Source organism: Phasianus colchicus, chromosome 4 (assembly GCF_987193195.1).
Source record: "Phasianus colchicus chromosome 4, bPhaCol1.hap1.1, whole genome shotgun sequence".
NCBI classification, from domain to species: domain Eukaryota; kingdom Metazoa; phylum Chordata; class Aves; order Galliformes; family Phasianidae; genus Phasianus; species Phasianus colchicus.
In genome coordinates this window covers 2,120,370-2,144,071 of record NC_143439.1, presented here as the reverse complement: position 1 = coordinate 2,144,071, position 23,702 = coordinate 2,120,370, and the positions used below count along the sequence as shown (strand labels likewise).

At 40.5% G+C, this 23,702-nt stretch overlaps 2 protein-coding genes and 1 pseudogene across 2 annotated transcripts; 2 read left to right on the top strand and 1 right to left on the bottom strand.

Moving 5' to 3' along the window:
- The first annotated feature begins 2,541 nt into the window (after nucleotides 1-2,541).
- Nucleotides 2,542-9,099, top strand: FGA (fibrinogen alpha chain). The gene is made up of 6 exons (XM_031614277.2): nucleotides 2,542-2,607; nucleotides 4,438-4,566; nucleotides 5,689-5,872; nucleotides 6,158-6,303; nucleotides 6,948-7,977; nucleotides 8,352-9,099. Exons 1-6 carry the CDS (start codon nucleotides 2,557-2,559, stop codon nucleotides 9,059-9,061), a joined length of 2,250 nt encoding a protein of 749 aa, XP_031470137.2. The 5' UTR covers nucleotides 2,542-2,556; the 3' UTR covers nucleotides 9,062-9,099.
- A 1,065-nt stretch (nucleotides 9,100-10,164) lies between these two features.
- Nucleotides 10,165-12,680, top strand: LOC149918003 (uncharacterized; annotated as a pseudogene).
- A 2,053-nt stretch (nucleotides 12,681-14,733) lies between these two features.
- FGB (fibrinogen beta chain) lies at nucleotides 14,734-20,809 on the bottom strand. Its single transcript, XM_031614255.2, has 8 exons — nucleotides 20,650-20,809; nucleotides 19,352-19,555; nucleotides 18,516-18,699; nucleotides 17,690-17,917; nucleotides 17,046-17,159; nucleotides 16,361-16,483; nucleotides 15,901-16,186; nucleotides 14,734-15,233 (listed from the first exon to the last, which is right to left on the bottom strand). Exons 1-8 carry the CDS (start codon nucleotides 20,806-20,808, stop codon nucleotides 15,005-15,007), a joined length of 1,527 nt encoding a protein of 508 aa, XP_031470115.2. The 5' UTR covers nucleotide 20,809; the 3' UTR covers nucleotides 14,734-15,004.
- Between the last annotated feature and the right edge of the window lie 2,893 nt (nucleotides 20,810-23,702).

Genomic DNA, 23,702 nt, shown 5'->3' with positions numbered 1-23,702 from the left:
CCTACATAATATAGCATAGCAATTTATATTTAGGCAACTCTGTCCCCCTCTGAGTTCATGAGATTTCATCACAGGACTTGGCTGCTATCCACTGCCTTCCTTTCATACCCTATGCTTGCTGTCACCCTTCCTATTCCTCAAAGACCATTGTAGCACAAAGCATAGGAATTGGGAGCAGAAATATTTTCCTTTTGGCCCTGTTGGAGCGAGGATTGGACCGAACGGATCCAAAGGTCCCTTCCTACCTCATCCATTCTGGGGTTCTGTCATTCGGGCTCACATTCTGGGCATACAAATCGACCCTAAATCCCAGGCTCCCCAGCGATCGCTGTGGCAACCTGCCAAGAGTAGGGCAGCCAAGCAGTAAACGGCGCTTCTGTCCTTTGATCGTGAATTAAAGGTAAATCCAAAGTTTATCTAGCTCTTAGCCTGTAACCTTTACAAACAAACACACAGAGAAGTGACTGGATGATTGCAACAAGAAAGCAAAGGTACAGGCTGAAGGTCAGGCACTGGTTCAGCCATCAACTGGAAAGTCTGAGAAGCTCCTCCTCTACCTCAGCTTCACACAGCAATCCCCTTCACATGAAGCAGGAAAGCCCTCTTGGTTAACCTAATCATTATGGTCAGTTACCAGCTTTTTCCAGTCCCCTAGGCCTGGTGACTGAGTTTTACTTGGACCAGAGCTTAAGTTTTTTCATGATTGAAGGTCATCAGAGGACCCTCTCAGCCACCCAGGCATCCTAGAGCTGGCTGCTCCAGAGCCCCAGTGTTAAACAGAGAGCTACAGCTGATGTCAGTGGTATCTGCACATACAGCGTACTCTGAAGACTCAGAGTATCAAAATGGATCCCAAAAACTACAAACTACTTCAGAACTTAGCCTTCTCACCAGGTTTCTGCAGCTGTGAAACAGGTAAAGTAGTGCTCCATGAATAAGCAGTAGGCATTGGAATAATTGAGCACAGTAGGAAAATCTTTGACAATTTTAAACAGTTGGCAGAAAAGAATGCACAGCTTTCAGCAGCACTGTCCACACTAAATGCAATCAGGAAGAGGACGTGTTTGGCAGGAGCACCACAGGTGACAGTACAGTACAGCAGATGATGTGACTGTACACACAAGGAGGGCACTCAGGGATTGTATGTGCAGTTCTTCTGCTCCTGAGCACCAAAGGCATAAGGTGTGATCTTCAAGCAGAGACTGTGATGTCAACTGCATAAGCCAAATTAGAGCTCACTGGTGCAAATGGGAGACTGTCTGTGGACACCAGCAGATATTGCATATAGTAGCTCATTTAACCTTGTTATTTTAAATAACCCATCACAATTCTGCAAGTCTTCCTCTCATTGTGATCTTTTAGTCCTTCAAGCATTTTCTTGTTTGAGCTTACAAGGAAAAGCAGAGAAACAGAGAGTAAGAAAAAAACCCATCATGCTGCTGCAATGGATCCGAAGCTACAAACAGCTATTTTGAATTTAAAATGTTGTATAATACCAGAGCCAAGCTTAAATATGGCTCTATAGAATGGAGTATGATGAGCAACCTGCAGATGATGGACAGTTTTGTGAATACCATGCCATTAAAAAAAACCATGAGAATGTTTTGTTCCTTCAACTGATTTGCTTGAGCCCAAGTCTTCCTCCTAATTTCTGCTCACTGTGGGCAGCATCTTTAAGCATTTGACAGTCATGTACAATATTCCCCAATAACGCAATGTCTTGTTATCTCATAGTAGCAACGCATTTTAATCAATTCCTATACACAAACCATAGCAATTTTAAAAGTACCTATTTTCTGCCCCTTAAAAAGAGCTAGTAATTCTCAACTTTTTTTTTTTTTTTTTTTTTTTTTTTTTACTGGGACATTTTCAAATACCACTTGTTGTGCTCTTCATAAATATGTGTACAACACACACAGTTCATTTCAATTAACAATAAGTCTGTGTAAGAAAGAAGGTGACTCTAAACAAGGTGTGCATTATACAAACACTGGCAGTGTCCAGCTGTAGAAATATACAAACTGAGCTCTGCAGTCCTCAGGGATTCATTTTGGTTGACAAACCATCGTAAACTTTCTTACACTGGTACTTGCTTTAGAAGGCCCAATGGTTTTCATGAGGATGGAGTTGCACAGAAAGGGCAAAGCAACAACTTTCAAATATCAACTGCTTGATTGTATTAGCTAAATTCCTGCCACACACAGCATGTATTTTCCATCAGTGAAGTATTGCTGGCTCCTGCTAGGACCTGCATACACCCTAGATGAACAACCATTTACAAGAAATCAAGTTTGAAGCAGATATATTATTCTTTTTCTTTCCTGGAATACACGGTGCTGCCCTCATGGTGGTGCTGTACAAATTTATCTGGAGTAAATAACACCTGAAACTTGTGCAAGAGGCCTTAGGTAATCAACTCAGGACATCTGGCATGTTTTGTCTCCAAACAGAAGGGAGAATAATGATTAATCTCAGCTCTTCTGCAAGGTTTAAATTGCATCAAAAGACCAGAGGAGAGCATCCTCTCATCCACGTTCTGCTCACTCTTCTTCGAAGATGATACCATTGAGGATCCTCTGTGTGTTGCTCTGCCTCAACTTAGCTTGGGTATGAGTTTGCTTACTTTATTCTTTCCATACCTCTTTGATTTGAAGAGTAAATGTTTATTTAATCTGCGTTAATCAGATCTATGTTTGCTGTCACCTATCTTGTCAAATTCAATGCACGCACATACGCACAAGCTTGCTGTGACTACTTCACTGCTAGACTTTCACAGCAGCAGCTCTTGAATATCCAGTTCTGTTTTGCTTAATTCAGTCTTGTTGAACCTGCCTGCCTCCAGAAAAGCAAAGCAAGTAAATTAACATGAATTCATAGATTCACAGGTGCTGCTTCAAGCCTTAAAGCTGGCTGAATTGGACGCTAAAGGCTCCAGCCAGTCACGAATTTTCAATTTCACAAATTTTAGGATGAATTATACTTTCTTTTCTACTGTCTCAGTTTACTTCAACTGCATTTTCCAGCTACAAATGATGCACAATGACTTTATTATAAAACACCGATTTAAAAACAGCGATTCTTGTGGCCGCAATAACAGATTAAACTAAAATCTAAGCAAGATTACAATAGATTATAATCTACTATATTATAATATATAATGTAATATTTATTACCTAAAATAAGCAAGAAGCAATTTTTAGATAAGGAAAGTGATAATCTTGATTTTCAACTACACATAACCTTCCCATTTTTTCACTTATGTTTCAGCAAATAATCTTGCATTAGTCTTTACCTTTCTCTTTGTGACCGTGTTTTGAAGGAAGAGAATGCTCTCACAAATTGCAGAAATTACTGGGAGCAGATCTGGCTCAACAGAAGCAGTCCTGTTGGAACTGCCAGTGCTGGAAGGGCACAGACCACCTAAAATTAAAGGTTTTATTTGTTACTTTTAGCGGAACCTTGGGACAAGATGAATCAAACCAATGGGAAACTGCTGAGTTTAGTAATGACAATCCAGTTCCACAGGGCTGAGGTTCTGGCTCTGAAGGCTGTAATTCGAAAACTTTCTCTGCATGAGAATTAATCATTAATCTTTTTCAGCATGAATTATATTGCTTGATAAGAACGTAATGCATATACAGAGAAACCTATGCAGACCTAATTAGGTCTCAACCAATTTCCTTCACTTTTTATGAAAAAATTTTCCATTCTTTACTGAGCAATAATGCAGTAAGAATCCTTACAGCATTTTGGCTTAAAATTAGTAGGTATAATTGCACTTTAGTTTCTCAGATTTCAAGAAAATCTCAGTACATTTATTTCTGTTCCTTCCATTAGCAAAGTGCAATCCACCCATCACTGACATTATTACTTTCTTTACAATGTTATTAGTTTTCTTGTTCTTTATGCCAAGCAAAACAGTGGTACAAGCTTATGGAACTAAAACCAGAAACAGTAATGAATGGGAAAACTCAGTTCATGCAAATCTTCAAGCCAGATTTGAGTAGGCAGAAGGAGTAGAATGAAAACAAAAACTTAGGAATATGAAAGCAAGTGAAAATAGAACACAGATGTTTCAAAGTTAACTTAAGTAATTTCAGTCTAATTTCAAGCTAGTTTTGCATTTACATACAGAGCTCAAGATTGTCTTGTAAAGATATTATCATCATATACTCTAAGCACCATCCATTCTCCACATGAGCATTAATTTTAAGAGTGGAAAAGCTTCATTCTGACAAAATAAACAAAACCACAAAGATACATAAAACATAAACAAAAAGAAATGCCTTCACGCTGTTGGATGATGCATTCCACAAGGCTGCACTTTCCACAGCAGCGGTGCCACTGAGTGCTTGAGGATATCAGCTTTTCATTTCCATTTTCTTGACCGCTGCTCCGACAACCTCAGTTTTGTGCTTCTTCTTACTCCTCCTGCAGGCTCAGAATGGAGAGACCATCTTTGAAAAGGAGGGTGCAGGGGGACGTGGCCCCAGGATCGTGGAGCACATGCACCAGTCCTCCTGCAAGTATGAGAAGAACTGGCCTATCTGTGCGGACGATGACTGGGTGAGCAATGAGCCTTGGGGACAGCAGGGCGCCCATGGACCCTGCCAGAGTGCTCCTGTGGCTTTTGTGCCTTTGGGCCTTAGTCTGGGGGATGATGAGCGGCCCTTTATACCGGGGCAGCATGGGGAAGTGTCCTGGGGAAAGGCAAGAAGAAAAGCGGAGCTGCAGTGAAACCAAGGGGGAAAGAAAGAAAAGAAAGAATAGTTTGGGGGATGAAGGGAGGCTGGGAAAAATCAGTCTGAAAGAGAAAGATAAAATAGAAAGAACCAATAAAAAGAAAAATAAAAGTTCTTTTCATGATTTTGATGTTGCTGCTCTTGGAGTCAGTAAGAGAAATGCGCTTGAAAGAAAGATTTCTGACAAAGGAGAATATGTAGAAAGAACTGAAAATTTTTAGGAGGTCTGATGACAAGGTGTTCAGTAAAAGCTTCCCAATGGCTGACTGAATGTCTGCATATAAACTGTCCCTCTCTTGCCTCTTGCATCTCAACTCATCTCTGTGCTACATTTATAAGATGTAATCTTGCCAAAGGGCTGTAATGTATAAGAACGTGAGCCTTTTCTAAGGAAAATTCTGCCTAAAAGAATGGGCCTAGGGCATCCTTGCTCAAACTGGACAGATAACTTCTCTTTGCAGCAGTCCTTTGGAAAACAAATGTGGTGAGATTATTATTTTGGTTTTATTATTATTGTTATTAATATTGTTATTGTTATTATTATGGTTTTGTTTAGTTTTGTTTCTACTCTTAAGGAACAAAGGAAAGTGAAAATTAAAGGTTCCTCGCTCCCACTTAAGACAGGATTCTGTGCACACCTTTCAGCGATTCCAATGCACCAGTGTCAGAGATGCAAGATGTGAAGGGTCAGCTGTGATTATATCTGATATTTCTGGAGGTCCCTTCCAACCCCTAGGATTCTGTGATTCTGTGATTCTGTGAGGTGTCTTGCTCCAAGTCATACAAGCCCTTTTCAAAGTCACTGCATGAATAGGACAGCAGAAGTCAAATAATACTGCCCTAAGTTTTATTAGAGGGTTTTTGCTGGTTTAAACATATTGATTTAAAAAAAAAAAAAGGCATGCTCATGAAGATTTTAACACAATTTTGTCTCTTCCACTTTTAGGGTACAAAATGTCCATCAGGCTGCAGAATGCAAGGACTAATTGATGACACGGACCAGGATAACAGTCACAGAATAGACAAAATTAAGCAGCAACTTGCAGACAGTCAAAACAACTATAAAACATCCAATCGGGTAATTGTGGAAACCATAAATATACTAAAGCCTGGTCTGGAGGGTGCCCAGCGTAAGTATTCCCCTAGTTTTATTATCCGTTGCTAATTTTTGAGTGTGTGCATGTTAGCAATACTTTGTGGAAACACAAGCTGCACTGGACCTGATTAACAAAAGCCAGAACAAACATGGTGATACACGACTCTTAACTACTAACTTGTAAAAGGTAATGCAATTTTTACCAGCTATGTGTTTCTAGAAATTTGTTCTTAAATATCTGCTTATATTGCCTATTCTAAAATACGATGCACTTCTAGGAAAGAAAATCACACCTGACCATGGTGCATTTCTCTTTCAGAGCTTGATGAGAATTATGGTCATGTGTCAGCAGAACTGAGGAGGAGAATTGTGACATTAAAGCAGCGAGTTGCCACTCAAGTGAACAGAATTAAAGCTCTGCAGAACAGCATCCAGGAGCAGGTGGTGGAAATGAAGCGTTTGGAGGTAGGCAGCTACTGCACCATTCCCTTTGTTTGCAGAGCCTAGTTACACGAGGGTCTGTTACACAGTGCCCGGCGAGCAGTGCTCCATGCTGAAAGAAAATACAATGCAATCCTCTCAGGATCTGCCCTGGTGAGGCAAATTCCCCAGTGAGCTGCTTTCTGTGAGACTTGTTTAATCTTTCCTGCTATGTGGGAAGAGGCATGAACTCAGGAGAGCCCTTTGTCCCATCTGCTCTTGGACAGGCAGCCGGGATTCCTGATGCTGTATCTACTGGTCATCAGCTCCATGCAGGGCATTTCTCTACTTGTAAGGAGCTGCTGGGCAACAAAGACCAGGAGAGAGGCCTTGTTCTTCTGTGATGCTGCCCAGCAGCCACCAGCCCCAGGAGCGCACACTTAGCCCCAAAAACAGCAGGAGCAGAAACTGTAAACATGCCACAGCATATCTATATCTCTCCACAGAGCTTATGTGCACTGTGTTTTGTGTGTGACAGGATAGATTTCGAAATGGAGCTTTGGAAAAGCTCATCTGTAGATGGGAGGTACCAGGGCAGCTCCCTGTTTTTCCCAGCCCAGGTAAAGGATACACTAGCTTGAGAAAGTTCAGGAAAGTTCCCTAACGCAGTTATTTCTCTGTTTATGTAGGTGGACATTGATATTAAGATACGAGCTTGCAAAGGAAGCTGTGCAAGAAGTTTTGATTACCAGGTGGACAAAGAAGGCTATGACAACATCCAGAAACAGCTTACCCAGGCCAGCTCCATTGACATGCACCCAGACTTTCAAGCAACCACCTTGAGCACTCTGAAAATGAGGCCTCTTAAGGACTCGAATGTTCCTGAACATTTTAAGCTCAAGCCTCCACCAGAAATGCAGGCTCTGAATGCATTTAATAACATCAAGCAGATGCAAGTGGTATTAGAAAGATCAGAAACAGACTCAAGGCCCTCCCGAGGCGAGACCTTTTACCATGTGGCAGAAGCAAGGGGGGATTCTTCACCTTCCCACACCAGCAAATTAGTTACTTCTGCTCATGGGAGAGACAGCCCTAGCCTGGGAGATAAAACCTCCTCTGTACATAGATGCACCAGGACTGTCACCAAGAAAGTCATTACTGGCCCTGATGGTCCTAGAGAAGAAATAGTTGAAAAAATGGTTTCCTCTGATGGCTCAGACTGCTCCCATTTACAAGGAGGACGAGAAGGAAGCACATACCATTTTAGTGGGACAGGTGACTTTCACAAGCTAGACAGGTTTCTGCCAGATATAGAGTCATTCTTCACTCATGACTCTGCATCCTCTAGTAGCAGGCACTCTACTGGCACCACCACAACCAGCAGCCGTGTGACTGGGGCGGGCAGCAGCCACCTAGGCACTGGAGGGAAGGACAAATTCACAGACTTAGGGGAGGAGGAAGAAGATGATTTTGGAGGACTTCAGCCATCTGGATTTGCTGCCGGCAGTGCGAGTCACTCCAAGACTGTAGTGAGCAGTTCCTCTTCTAGTTTCAACAAGGGAGGCTCCACTTTTGAAACCAAGTCACTAAAGACCCGTGAAATATCTGAGAGGCTAGGTGGGGTGCAACATGATCAGAGTGCAGAGGATACCCCAGACTTTCAGGCGCGCAGCTTCAAACCAGCAGCAATGAGTACAAGGAGAGACTACAGTGGGAAAGGTACACAGAAGTAGTAATTGAGGTAGTGGAGCCAAATTCAATTAATAACCAAACTGACAGAATGTTTTCAGATACTGCAGTATAACAGTGTGATGATAAAATGCCAGAACTGTGTCTGATTGTTGCCACTTTGGAGATAAAAGGGAAATGATATCACTAATACTTGGGTATTGCATAGACAATTAGAAATTTAAGATCTGTGTAAGGTTTTCCTCTCTCAATTCTTTTTAATGTTTTGCCTGTCACTAAACCTTATGTCGTCCAAGACACATTTAACAAATTTTCCTCAGATCTATTGCTGCTTGGATTCCTCTGAACTTTTTATTAAACTTTACTGATAACTTCTGTCAAACCAGATCAACTTTTTTTTTTAGACTGCGATGATATCCGCCAGAAACACACTTTTGGTGCCAAAAGTGGCATTTTCAAAATCAAGCCAGAGGGATCCAGTAAGGTTTTGTCAGTTTATTGCGACCAAGAGACCACTTTGGGAGGATGGCTATTGATCCAACAGAGAATGGATGGATCAGTGAATTTTAACCGTACGTGGCAAGACTACAAGAGAGGTTTCGGCAGCGTGGATGGCAAAGGGCGAGGAGAGTTGTGGCTGGGCAATGAGAACATCCACTTGCTGACTCAGAACAACACTCTGCTTCGAGTAGAGTTAGAGGACTGGGATGGAAATGCTGCATATGCAGAGTACATTGTGCAGGTAGGGACTGAAGCAGAAGGCTATGCCCTGGCTGTGTCCTCCTATGAGGGGACCGCTGGGGATGCACTGGTTGCTGGCTGGCTGGAGGAAGGCTCTGAGTACACGTCCCATGCTCAGATGCAGTTCAGTACCTTCGACCGGGACCAGGACCGCTGGGAGGAGAGCTGTGCTGAGGTGTACGGGGGCGGCTGGTGGTACAACAGCTGCCAGGCAGCCAACCTCAATGGCATTTACTACCCAGGGGGCCACTACGACCCCAGGTACAATGTTCCATATGAGATCGAGAACGGAGTAGTCTGGATACCATTTAGAGCCTCCGATTATTCCCTCAAAGTTGTTAGAATGAAAATCAGACCCCTGGAAACTCTGTAGAAGGACAGGCATTTAGTATATGTGTCACAACTAAAAGTTGGAAATGTCTTTTATATATCCATGTGTGTGATGTACATTTACCCTATGAATTTGAAGGCAACGTGGCACATCTATGGCATACAAAATAAACTGATTAATTATTAACAAAACAGTTCTTTCATCTTGTTTGTAACTGACGAAACTTTTCAATGAAATGTTGATTTTAAAAAGCTTATATAAATCTCTGCAACCTTTTGTTCCGTTAGTGCTTCTTACTACCATGTTTAGTTTGATAACTTTAAATGTCGAATGATATCCCTAATATCCTCATGCGTGGTTAAGCAATTGTTCTGAAATGGGAATTGAAAAATGACATTGTGTGCCGTGATATTCCGAACTACAATTTGAGTTTATCTTGGTGGTGATGGGGAAGAGAATTCTTGAGTATTCTCCTTTTGGCAACAGTAGTAACATCAATCTACTGAAGAAATAATTCAAAGTGATAGTGCTCTTCGGAGCAAGTCAACAACCTGAACTCCAACTTAATAACATTTTCCAGACTTAATTACTTACTTCAGCTGAGGAGAAAAATCTCAAGTGAGTGGCACCTCTATCAAATTTTCTGTCTCAAATTTTCTCACAATCATGTAATATTTAAATGCCAATCTTACAACTTCCTCTTTAGAACTGAAAATCCGTTTGTTTTCTGTCAGGCTTATTCATTGTCAGGACCACAAAAGGCCTGGAAGATTTTGCTATTGCTGTTTGCGCTGTATAGAGTAGGACATACAAAGTGTACTGCCTGCCTTTCAGCAGATACATCACATATGCAGCACCAGGCAGAATATCAAGTTTGAAAATAGATCCTCATCAAGCTCATTGTTCTACACAAGTGCAAGACATAAATGGAGGTAGAGATCAAGCCATAAAACTTATCACTAAAGCAAGGCAAATTGATAAAACCAGATTTACCTAAAAAATTAGCTATTACTTTTTAGCAACCATGAAAAGACTTAGATAGTAATCAGTAAAAGCAAGATGAAGAGCACCTAGGTGAATATATTATCTTTACTCAAGGTTTTAGTATGTTTTTTGGCACACATGTCAAGCAATGATTAGTCTACATGCAAGGTTTTGACATCAGCAACTTGCTGGGTGTGGTAGAGATTTTTTAATAAAAACTGGTTTGCATGGAAACCAGCTATATCAGTTACACGATTGCACAAGAACATGCTGTGTTCATCTTTACACTTAATGACATAAAATTGCATATTTACTCTGTTTATTTTTTTCCATAATTCTATTAACAGACAAGCATAGATGGACTTCCTTGCCTAAAGTCTCACCAATCTGCATTATTCATGTCACTTAAAAATATCATCAAATACTGAGAAATGTCATTTTTAGCCTTTTCTTTTCAGGCCTTCTCAAGTACAGCCACCGTGCAACATATTTATTACAGCCCCATGCAGATAAGTTTCTGTGCTTTACGAAAAGTCATTGCTGCTTCATGCCACCTGTTCCAGTTTTCTAGCCTCAGTGGAAGCCTGTCTTTGGGGATACTGAACATCTGCAGTCATGTGGTGAGATACTGCCATGACATCTCCTCATCCTCCTGGATGCCAGAGACTAAATCAACAAGAGAGGTTTCAGATGAGATCTACTTTCTAGGACTCCTCCTTTGTACAGAAAGGAGGTCCTCTCTGAAGGTTGATCCTGCCTATTGGAGTTGACAGCTCCTGTCTTTCAGACAATCTCTTCTTCTGGCTATCACTAGTTTCAATGAAGTACCCAGATTTTAGATAGTTAAAGTGATTTAAATCTCCTTTCTAGACGGCCATCATAGTCAGCTAAAGAAATTCTGAAGATATGAAGTGTGTCCCTGATGCCAGAAGATTTTGATCTATACAGAGATCTTTGTCCAACTCAGATGAAATAAATAGATGTATTGGGAACAGGGACCAAAATGATTAGCATGACTGTCAGGGTTACACTATGTATGGTAACCATTGCGTTATGGCCTGAACCACTGATTGATCACCCACGGAAAGGACCAGCTCAGCCCTGGGAGCTCAGGAGAAAGCAATTCAGCTGTGTGACCAGAAGGGGTGGAGCCTGGCTGCACCTCTCTTAGACCTCACTGAAGGGCTGACTGCCACTGGGGCAGGATTTTTGGTTGGAGATCTCTTCCTTGTGGAGTCTTTCCTGCAAGCCTAGCTCTTTGGAGATGGGTGAGCACCTTTCCTTTTCCTTTGTAACACCATTCCATCAGTGCTAGTCCCTTTGCTGTTGCACTCCTGTATCACCTTTCCACCGCATTAATCTTTCCAACTGTAACATTTGGTGAGCCAGCCAAACTAAAATACTGAAATGTCCTTTCTTTGAAATGTCTTTAAATGGGTCAAGAGGGAGAACATCACCCCCCTAGATAAGATTACCCCTGGACATATCCCAGGATTTCTGGGATCACCCTACTGTGAACTTGCATTTATATTTGGGAAATGGGATCCCCTGTGGATTACTGGAAATATTTCCTCCCCATCCAGCATGACAGATTATTTTCATGGATTAGATAATGATGTCTTAATTACAAAAGAGCACCAGCTAGCAGCATCTACCACGGCATGGCAATTATTAAATGCATTAAATCAAGCAGGAATATCAAACAATACCTTAGAAAATAAAGACCAACTGCTCCGAGATTGTATGGAAAAACTAGAACAAAAACTTGGCACATTAACAGGAAGGAAATCTAGCCTAACTTTCCTGATAAAACAGGTCTGCAACATTACATTAGAAGGTACACAGGCGCCTAAATCAATGGACCTGGATGATTCAGAAAACAAAGATTTTAGTTAAGATCTTGAAGCTCCATCTGAGATGGATCCGTTTGAGATCTGCTCTCAGAAAACAAAAAAAGTACAAGATAGACCAGCAGGGGTGCCCCCTGATCAATGGCCCCCTGCCAAAATGCATTTGCACATAACAGCTTGTCCCTGTACAGCAATTAATGGATTTAGTTCAACCACTTTGACAGGAGCTTAGAGAAAGCATACCAGCGTGGCTTTTAAGGTTATGGGACTCAGGGGCAGAAAGCGTCGTGGTAAATGGACCAGAAATTCCTAAGTTGGCATCCATTACCTCGCACCCTACGCTTAGACAAAGATCATATGCTGCCATTCAACACCAGGATGAAAACCATTCATTAACAGATTGGTTGATGGCAGTGTGCCATGTGACTCGGCCTAATAAAACCAACATGCCATTGCACACAGGTTTACGGTCCTCCACGGAGGACCTTCAAACCTATATTTGTGAGTTGGGCATGAGAGAAGCAATGTATGAAGAAATGTTTGAGAGCCTGGACTTGGCAAAATTTTCAGCAGGCATGAGAGACCTGATTTTACAGCAGGCTCCTTCCCACCTGTATGGAACATTAGCTTCCATGTTGAACCCCCTAGTGATCTCTGAGGCCGTTGTCCAACAGGCTGCCCAGTTGGTAGTTGATTTGGGGGAAACAAAGCACCTAAAAACAAGGTGTGATGTTAGGGTGGTAGAAGGAGCCAAGGTTCTCCCATGTAAGACCAGGAAGGCTGCCCCATGGGCACCCCATTCGGGTGTCCCAGAAACAAATGTTTAATGATCTAATACGGTCTGGGTTGGCCTTTGTCAAGATCAATCGCCAGCCTAATCATGTTTGACTTCAGTTATGGAAACAACTATGAAAGATCAGAAATTTCAAAATACTCCCAAAAGATTAGTAGTATGAATAATTCGACAAATACCAACATGAACTTGGAATTTAGAGGACTTTATAGTCCCCAATAGAAGGAAAAAGCCTCCTCAGGTGACTTGAGCTATGATGCCCAAGTCACCTGAAGAAAAAGACCTGGCCATAGGACGGTTTATGGTGTGATGGGATGTTAGTTCCTCTGCACCTAGGGCCTCCAGGCAAGACCAGAGGCCCTATGTTGAACTGACAATTTTTGGTCCTGGAAAAATGTACCATGAGTTATGGCATTGGTGGACACAGGCACAGAAACTTCAGTTGTCTATGGTGATCCAACTAAATTTCAAGGAGAAAGAGTAATGATTGGTGGTTTTGTGGGACAGACCATTCCCGTCACCCAAACGTGGTCGAAAATGGGGTTGGGTGTCTTCTGCCCCAGGAGTGTAAAGTGTCTATTGTCCCAGTCTCAGGGTACATCTTGGCATTGACATTTGATGGGGTCTGGCTCTCCAGACATCCGTAGGAAAGTTCAGACTCCAACAGAGATGCATTAGTGTCCGGGCAGTGCAGGCAATATTGAGAGGCCATGTGAAGCATGACCCTATTCGTCTGCCAGAACCGCACCGGACTACTAAGGGGAAGCATTATAGACTCCAAGGGGGCAAGATGAAATATCAAGGACTGTGCAGGAATTAGAAAATGTTGGGATTATAAGAATTGTCCATAGCCTGTATAATTCCCCTATATGGCCAGTGCAAAAGTCAGACGGCACATGGAGAATGGCAGTAGATTATAGAGAATTAAATAAGGTCACGCCACCTGTTCATGCAGCTGTACCCAATATTGCCTCCGTAATTGACACATTAAGTAGGGAGATTAAAACCTACTGTGTCCTAGATTTGGCAAATGCATTCTTCGGTATTCCAGTTGCTGAAGAATCACAAGACCAATTTGCATTTACATGGGGAGGCAGGTAGTGGACCTTTCAGGTCCTGCCACAGGGGTACATGCATTTGCCAACATATTGGCATAACGCAATGGCATGTGACCTGACAAACTGGGAAAAAAGCTAATAATGTTAGCTTCTATCACTTTACTGATGATCTCCTGTTGACGTCTGACTCACTGAGGGCAGTAGGACAGGTGGCAGATTCATTAACTACCTATCTGCAAGAAACAGGATGGGCTTTAAATCCTCAGAAGGTGCAAGGTCTGGGCCTGTCTGTGAAATTCTCTGCTGTCCCACATGCAGTACTTGATGCCAGCAAGGATGTCATACTCCATTTTGGGTGCCCCTGCACATAAATAGCCAATGGCAAACTAGCAAAAGGCTCTCAGCAACTTGATCTAATTTTGAAGTTGGCCCTGATTTGAGCAAGAGTTCGAACAAGATGCTCTCTAATGTTTCCTTTAAACCAGAACTACATCATGATTAGAGTCACAAATTGTTCTTGTCCCACAACAGTGACTCAGTGAAAGACAAAGTGAAAAGCCATGTCTGCTAATACTGTCTAGGATACAGCATAAAGAACGTGGGATGGTGGAAATCATGTCATGAGGCACAGTATGCAAGCTAGGTTACAGGAAAGGGCTTTTCTGTTCCAGAAAATAGGATTTGAACTGGCAGTTGACCTACAGATGTGTTTGGTTTGGGGGGGGTTGTGGTTTTTTTTTGTTGTTGTTTTGTTTGTTTTGTTTTGGTTTTAGATTTTAAACTCTATTCCTTCTCAATATGTTACACAGGTAGTTTACCGTGCCTCTATGGTATAAAAGAAGAAAGCAGTCCTTTCTATGGTGGGATGTTTGCTTCTTCCCAGTTTACATACAAATACTTAAGAATTGTGATGAAAACTTGATTTTCAAGACTTTATTTAATTTTTAGAAAACATTTTACAGTAATCTGTTCAGATCTGTTCAGATCTGGTATGTAACTTCTTTGTAAAAGAGTGAAGTAGCTATATTTTTATACATATTATTGCCTCAAGCCTTATTTTAGACCAGTACTTTTGTCTTGTGAACAAATGAAAAAATGAACAAAATACTCTTTATGGCTTATATTCATGGTTCAGATTTTGATTTTCAGTTGTCATCATGTTTCTCTTTAGGTCATGATATGGTAGGACCTGCATATTTGGTTCTCACATGCAAAGACAAGCCTGAATACAATACAAAAAAAAAAAAAAAAAAGGTACAAATATGAAAAGAAAATTCCCGATTCTATACATTTTGATTGATTAATCTGGGAAGTATGGCTTGATTTTCATGCTCATCTTCTTCATTGAATACCATGACCCCTTCCAGTTCATCCATACAATACCATCATCTGTACCATGTTTTGCCATATCCCAGGTGTAAGTCCCTCCCCAATAGTATCTGCCATTAGGGTTGGCTGCATGGCATCGATTGTACCACCATCCACCACCATCTTCTTTGGAGCACTGTTTTCTTGGATCTGTAGTTAACCTGATGAAGTAAAAACAGGAGTTAAGAGTCATAGATGAATGTAAGCAAATAGGTCTGAGTATGTACGTGTCCCTGTACTGAAATTTTCAAACCACAACCAGTACTTAAAATCTTATCTGAACTTCCTGTGAAAGATTGACTATTGCAAGTATGTGCTATGCTGTGCACCTGCAAGTGAAGCTGCTTATAGAGACAGTTAAAATTTTAGTTGCGTCTCTTTGGGAATTACATTATGGTTTACCAATTGATAACAATTGATACAATTCCTTCATAATCTGTCTCTCCCCTCAGGACTCATCTCTGTATGATACTCTTAAGCACTACCACCATCAACCTCTGATAATGAGTATATTGTATTCAGAATGACATTCTGTCTATGGTAACTTCATTCCGGGAATCAGTACAATTCAGTATTCCTCTTCCTTACTTGGAAGAGCAGCACTAACATAATGTAGATTTAACTCTTCTTTGGCTATGCCAATTCTGCCTTAAGCTGCATCAGAACAGGATGAACACTTGGCTAGCAACTTACAGCAAGAAAACACATTTTAAGATACTATAGAGTGCTGTGCAAACTAACAGCAAGTTAGTTGAAATACTGTGGGTTTTTTTAAGCAGACACATACAGTCTGGAAATTTCTTTTAAATGTCTAATGCAAGTACATACCATCCATCATTGTCTCTGTCGTAAGTACTGAAGTACATGCCATTGTGAATTGTCATTGTCCTGTTTTCTCCAAACAACTGTGAAGCTCCTTCCATCAGAGCATTGCCTGCATTGCCCTTGTAGTTACTAACAGAAAGTTGATATTTGTTTCCTTCATTATGTATGGTGAAACCTCCATAAAGAGCTGATACTTTATCACCATTCCAATCTTCCATTTCAATTAAAACTTTTGTGGGTCCTATCTTGGTAAGTTGGCTGATTTTGTCATTTCCAAGCCAATATTCACCTGAGAAGTAACAAAGGAGAGTTTGGTGAAATCAATTTCAGAATATACTTCAAGGCAGCTTTATGATTTGCCTGCAAGTCTGTCAAAGTTAATTTCAAAAATTCAAAGAGCTTCAAGAAGTACAAGAAAATTGTTTCACTAAGCACTGTTCACATTTCATGCTCAGTATTTTACCTGGTGTATCACAGTATTTCTTTCCTCCACTCTTTGCAACATTTCCAAATCCTTTCTTATATTCATCCCACGGTCTTCCAAAATTAACACTGCCATCCTGGCGATTCTGAATCAAAGTCCAGCCTACAGGAACAACAGGGCTTAGATTAAATAATCTAATCTTAATTGGATAAATTATGAAAGGAGCTTTAAGTCTTAAGATACAGCCTTTCTACCATTATCTCAAGATGAAGGGAGCAAGTGACTTCTTTGTAGCAAGACTGCTTATGAGTACAGCATTGCCATTTTTAATCACACTGAAGCAGTGACTTGCTTCATGAGAAAATGTAGAAGAAGCAGGAGGTGAAGAAGCACCTCAGGTCTTTTTATATAGCATGTAGTAACAGGGTAAGATAAGAACCAGATCTTCCACTTCTGTCCACCACTACATTGACAATTTTAGCTATAGTAAGATTTGTTTTTATTTACCCATCCCTTCACACTTATTCATTTACAGATTCATTATAGCAATATCCTGCTGGGTATCTGACAAACATGACTCTTTTGAATGAGTCAGACTTAATTCTCAAATAACTACAAAAATTGTAACTCCATATTAGTTTGTATAAATTGAAAATTATTAGTATATTTGTTCTGTTTTAGTATTCACAGTAATATTTTAATGACATTGTTATTTCACACTAACCTCCATTATCCGTTTCCATGTCACAGTATACTCTGTATGGCTTGGTAAAAGGATCTGGCTGGATGATGTACATTTCAGACGTTTCGCCTCCCTTTCTGTAAATATCCTCACATTCTGCAAGAATAAACCGGAGACTGTTACTAAAAGAGCTCTGAACTCCTTGAATTGCAGATTACAAGGAAACACTTTTAAAGAGGTATTTAATTCTGCTTTGATTTTAATATCTAATAGTACACCATTTGGAAGAATCAAGGAAGAAAGGACAGGATACTTGTATTGTTCTACATTTCCAGATAGGCATTTCTAAAAGTTCAAGCCAAGCTACTGAAGACTATATATATATTAATGACTTTTTGAATTAGACAAGCTTGTAAAAGAGGAATCTTTCATAACTGAAAAAGAAATGAAGGATGTAACTAGGAGAGTCACAAAAGTATCGCCTTCATCTTACTGAAGGTGAACTTAAAGACCAGACATCAGGTAAGAGGGTTTTTTCATATTGGATAATTATCCATCTTTTCTGCTATCTTAATCATTGTTATGGGTTTCAGAGAACAGTCACACCTGTTGAATGGTGCATCCATCAACTTGTACAGTGATATAAAGGTAAGAAGTAAGAGTTGTTATTATAGTTAAATGAATACCTCTGCCTGAAACCACCGGGATGTTACAGGAAGCAACACATGGGGAACGGCAGTAGTCTGTCTGGGTTGCAATTGCATTCTCCAGTTTCTGTATCTTTTTGTGTAAAGAATCTACAACTGCACGCAGGACCCTGAGGCTAGAGGGGATGTTATTGTCCAGGTTATCCTTTATGTAGTTATAATGCAATTCCACTTCTGTGTTATACTCAGAAAGTATAATGTCATTGTCTAGAAAAAACAAATAGATGAGAAGTAGGTTAGTTTTCTATGTTTTCCAGTTATGAAACAATGAAAAACAACCTATAAGCATAATCTGAAGATCTGCTTGTTTTCTTAGTGGGAAGGAAGGGTATGCCTGTATTTTGCTTGCTTTTCCCAAATGTAAAAAAAAAATAAATATGGAGATGCCTGGAAAATTATTTCTTTGTACTAAAATGATTCTTTCTTGGCAAGCTAGTAAACTTAATGGTGTTGCTGTAAGAACTAGTTCTTGCCAAAGAACTATAACTTCTTCACAAGGAGCCATGCCGCCAAGCTAGGAGCTGGGCATAAAGGAGTTGGATGGATGATGGATCACAGTATCACAGAATTAGGAATACAGGTAAAAGAAGGGGAGCCCATACATTCAGAGGCCTCATTTGAATCTTGGCTCAGTATAGGATCCATTCCTTTGCCTCTCTCGAAGGAATTTTTTTAAGATTTATGATTACATATTTTTAACTTTTAAAGTGAAATAATAAAGTAAAATAAAGCAAATAATAATAGAAATCCTATTTCAGCGGAGCTGTAGTATTATTAACATTAATGATTCATAATAATAGCATACCTTTTCTCTGTTTTTGTGTCTTTACCAGTTTATCATCTATCATATTCACATATTGATACATAGTTGTGGAGGTGTCAGAAAATTTGGCCACTCTGTCTTTTAGATCACGCAGAACTGATGTCACTGTTTTTTCCTGTTTTAGCAGTGTCGTTTGCAGTTCACACCCAGTTGGACACAGTACTCCCTTAAAAAAATAAAAAGAGTTGTGTATAAAGATCAAGACAAAAAGAGAAGTTTCTAAACTAGTCAGCAAATGGCTATACCTTTAGTTATAGTCATTATATATATGTATATAGTATATATATATATATATAATGAGTAGTTAGTAATATTTGACCACATATTTAAGCATTTAGGTAAGGACTTGAGACAACTATTACCTACAACGAAGCTGCAGTTTGCAGATGAGCAGAGAGTGCTTAGTCCCCCAGAGGATTTTTTTGTTGAATCCCATGGGCAAAGTCCCACTTTTGGGTCTAATATATTCTTTTAGCTGTTCTGCACAATTAAACGTTCCTGGAAATAAAGAACCTGCACTAGGACTACATTCTGTCAGGAACAAATGGAGCCTGTGCATGTTACCTATTCCTTTCTTCTCTAGCCTCAGAGAATCAAGGAGCTTTACCACAGCTTGGGTATGTGTATCCCTCATAGGAAATGGCTGCTTATGTTGTATTAACAAATGGTAATCCCAAGAAGCTGAGCACTGTGGAAGCCCGGCCAAATTCAGGTGGAAAGACACAGAATTGGGCTGCTTTAAATGCAATACCATTCCTACACTTGGCAAAGAAAATGCTGTCTTCAGCACCCTTCCAGCAAAACAGGCAGACACCTACCAGCTCCTCAAGAGCATGCTTGCAGCCACCAGCATCAGGGTAGATGATCCGCTCCTTCTTCATGCCCTGCTTGTCCCGCTTTGGGGGCCGGGGCTGGTACCCAGTGCCAGAGATGGGGGGTGCCACGGGCCTGAGTGTGGGGGCTGCTTCCTGCCGCTTGTCCAGGGGTCGGTGGCTTCGAACACCAAGCTGAGTGTCGTCCTCCTGCAAAACCGGGCAGAGAAAGATCTCTGAGCCTAGGCTGAAGCCCTTCTGCAGCTAAGGCCTGTCCTGGAGAGAACACTGCCCCTGCGAGGCCACTACTCTGACAACAGACACAGAATGCCATCTTAACCACGTCACTTCTTTGAAAATCTTCCATAGTCTTTAGCCTGGAAGTCTAATAGGCTGAGCAAGGAGCCTAAGCCATCTGTTGAAATGAAGCCTTTTGAATCATGGAACAACTGCGTCAGAATCTTCAGTCACCTCCAATTCCATTAAGACTTAGCTACAAATAGCAGACAGGGATAAGAATTAGAGACTTCAAGGAGTTCCAGATGTAGGCAGCATGGAAATCACAAAATGGAAGCAAAAGGCTAAGCAAGGTAATCTCACCAGTAGTCAATGCAAACATGTAAACACATCCTACAACAGAAAATAATCTCATTGCCGGTCACCTTGACCTACTTCATTTTGGCTGGGATTTTCGAAGTATAAAAAAAACAAATACTAAAACTATAAATAAAATTTCTCATTAAAATATTTTACACAAAGCAAACTTAAATATAGGTTAAACTGTTATTTTAGACTGATCCTCGCTGCTTACCTTTTGGTTTAACAGTGATCATCTCTCCCTTTCAAACATAAATCATATTTATAATTTAGAAATTCATTCTTTTTTAAAATGTCTGCTGAATCCATAGGAAAAAAAAAATCCCATCTTTTAGGCAGGACACAAATACACATTTCTATGCCTTTGCACAACACGGAGGAATTGTCTAAAACATCACTGGCCAGCATTACTAAATAAATATCCTTAAATACATTCAGCTAAATAACTAATCTTACCAATTTCCATTCTGCATTTGCACAAAGAAAGAAAGGAAATAGAAAGTACATCCAAAACCAAAACATTGAGTAGCACACTAAGATATACATGAAGAAATAACTGAAAGATTATTTCTTTGAGTGATAGAAGAATATGCATGTATCATTTTCTAACTGAGCTAACTCACACAAGCCAAGTAAGCCATGCATACGATTAAATAAAATTTATCATTCTCACTCTTATTTTCATCAATTCTAATCAGTATTACAACCTCATTATCATATTCAACAGATGCCTGGGGTTTAATGGCAGGGATGCAGAGCAGGAGCAGGAGGAGCAGCTTCATAGCGCTGCCTGCTTGAGCTGCTTGCTGACCTCCCATCAGCAGCTCTGACAGAGTGAGATCCACTATGTTCCTATATATGCACATGGCCACGCCAATTTTTCAGCTTGATAGTGATAGGATGAACCCTTCAGAGCAATCATTGCTCTGTTAATATTTAACCTTTCTCTTCTCTGTGTGCCTGAATACAGTTGATGTTGAGCAATTTCTCTGGACAGCTCTTATCTGCGTGTCCCGGAGACCTCTGTGGCTTCTGGCATTGACTAAACATTTAAATCCTTAAAAGTACGTCCTACACAGGTTACACAAGATTACCGTATTCTCAAAAGTCACAAGTCTTGTAAAACAGCTCAACAGGTGAATGTCCAAAGAGAAGAAATGCTGTCAAACAGGGACTCTGACATCTCCTTGCTTGTTTTTAATCCGCTGAAAATTTGAATGTTTCAGAAATATTATATTAAATTTGAATTAAATTTATCTCATACCGAATGTCACAGTCTTCTAAGCAGGTCTGATAGGACGTGGTTAGATACGCAAGCCTTTGGCCTCATTCAGTACAGTACATCTGAGTAAATTGGTTTTTCTCATGAGGAAGCGGATGTAGTACTTCAATGAATATTGTAAAAATTCACACTGATAGAGGATTGACGTTTTATCTTTACTTTCATTGCTGATAAGCCCCCTTGTGCACTATGTGGTTAAAATATCTTCAGTAGCATTTTAAAATAATACGGCGTGAGGTTATTTGTAATCAATAGTGAAATAAATGCTTTCTGGTGCTTTTTAAGAATATGGCATATTGCTGCTCTCATGTAAATAGTTTTAACATGTCAGTGTGTGCATATCCTATGCATTTCTCATGTATCATAAATTATAAACAACTGAGTTATAGTGAATTATTCAAGTGTGCACACATCTCTTTGATATCTGAAGACATTAACAGAAGCAAGTAATGACTTGAGCTTCCATTTCAGAGACCAAATGGATGGAGGGGTTAATTTTGTGATAAACAAAAACAGAAATAGCTAAAATTGCTTGATTTAGGCCTTTTTCCTGTATTTGTGCTGTTGTCAGAGTTCTGGTAAACTATGGAGATTCCCGAAATATGAAAACAGTTTAACCTGAGTAGTTTAATCATTAAACAGCTTGGCTCAGAATCGGCCATGGCTCAAGGAGCTCTTACTATCCTGAATTTGATCCCTTGCAAGACGACATCCCTAACACTATTAGATTTGGAAGAATACAAATTAGGGGAACCTGTCTCTGACCACAACTGTTGTCATTAGCTTGTTATTTATACAAAAATATAAGAGCCAGTCAAGTGCCAGTCAAGACGCCATATGCCTGTCATTATTACTGTTTCTGGGCACTCCTCAACTTTAAATGCAATTTTCATCACACCGTACCTGGCGGAAAGTTCAGTCACCACCATTTCATGGATAAGGCAGAGGCACAGTAATGCTGAGCCTCTTGTCCAAGGCTTACAGGTAGGGGAATAGTGGAGATCTAACTTGGGTCCCACTAGGCCTGAACCAGGAACTTGCCATTAAATTATCCTCCCTTGGTCCATACAAATCTTAACAATATTTGTCTTGAATTTATTCTGAAACCACCACCATATTCTGCAGCAACTTTAGCTGTCCTTCTTCAGGCACTCAATGATCTTAGGTCTGTGGTGGCCAAAGGTGCCTGTATCCATGCTGAGCGTGTTTGGCCTGGGAATTCCCCAGCTTCATCTGCCTTCTGATAGGATTTCCCTTATAAATTCAGCCTTTGACTCTCCCCACTCCAGCACTTTCATTGGCTTCCCAAATAGGGTTAGCCAGCTGTGCCTCCCAAGGGAATTACCAGGAACCACAATGAATGAACCATATGCCTATTGTGCCAAGGCTTTGATGCTTGCAACTGTTACAGCTAGGCCGAGAGTGTGTAAGGACTGGATAAAGCCTTATGAACAACCAAGAATATGGTTTAATCTTCTAAAAATGGTGTCAAGGAGGCTCTCTCTCCAAATAGAACACTTTTTTCCTTGTGTTTTCTTCACTTCCTCCCTAGCTCACACGGTTAATGAGAAGTTCTTCCTGAATTCACATAGTGGTGATACTACAACAAATCTGCTATGAGGATCTACGAAAAGAAAGCACTGCCCCGATGGTGTTCCGGGACACTTCTTTGTACACTGCTTTTGTCCTGGAGAGCTGCTTACTGGCAGAGGTATGTGTGTGTGTTTTTAAGAATGAAATTTTGTGTGCTGCTTCTCAGGTTTGCTTTGCCAAATCATGTGCCCACGGTGCAACGCTCTTTACACAAACCCCATCCTTGTATGTTGGCTCCTCCAGCCTGAACACGTCCCAGAGGTAGTTTTGGTGAGGGGGAACAGGGCCTTCTTGGACTGCTATCAGTAAATGTAATTTTGAATGGAATCCAGTTGTTAGCAGTCAATGTAGAAACGTCCTTTGAACCCGCTGGTATTGTACATGTCATACTGTGACACGATTGCTCTAGAATGAGATGTTCATCTCAGGTGTCCTCTTTCCTTCCCTTTACTGGTAACAAATTATTTCAAAGGTTTCTTGTAAATGAGAATTAACGTTATCTGCATATTCTGGGAGTTAGCAAATCTGTAAGCACGTACGGGGGGGGCACTACTTTGGTCATTAAGGCAGCACCGGAATGCACGCAACGCGCCTTTCATCTTTCCATTAGTGTAAGGAATGACAAAGCGTGTTCTTCCTGGAACTACAGCTAGAGCTGACACGCAAGAACACACCAAGTAACTGCATTTGAAAAAGACAATGAATATTTTAGTGAATATTGTTGGCACGGTTTAACAACAACTCAGAATTAACCTGCTAGGAAATGAAATAATGCATATGTGTAACACAGATAAACTTGGACCTTTGATTTTCTAAAGCGTTTCCAGGACATCGAGGGATATGATTCCATCCCTAATAAATTTCTGAGGGGAATCCTCACTTATC

Excerpts from the sequence above, each read along its gene's own strand:
- FGA (XM_031614277.2), top strand. The coding sequence starts at position 2,557 with ATGATACCATTGAGGATCCTCTGTGTGTTGCTCTGCCTCAACTTAGCT. Across the intron at positions 5,873-6,157 it reads TGGTCTGGAGGGTGCCCAGC|AGCTTGATGAGAATTATGGT; the intron begins GTAAGTATTCCC and ends TTTCTCTTTCAG. Across the intron at positions 7,978-8,351 it reads GAGAGACTACAGTGGGAAAG|ACTGCGATGATATCCGCCAG; the intron begins GTACACAGAAGT and ends TTTTTTTTTTAG.
- FGB (XM_031614255.2), bottom strand. The coding sequence starts at position 20,808 with ATGTGCATATATAGGAACATAGTGGATCTCACTCTGTCAGAGCTGCTG. Across the intron at positions 17,160-17,689 it reads CCCGGTGGTTTCAGGCAGAG|AATGTGAGGATATTTACAGA; the intron begins GTATTCATTTAA and ends TTATTCTTGCAG. Across the intron at positions 16,187-16,360 it reads GAAATACTGTGATACACCAG|GTGAATATTGGCTTGGAAAT; the intron begins GTAAAATACTGA and ends GTTACTTCTCAG.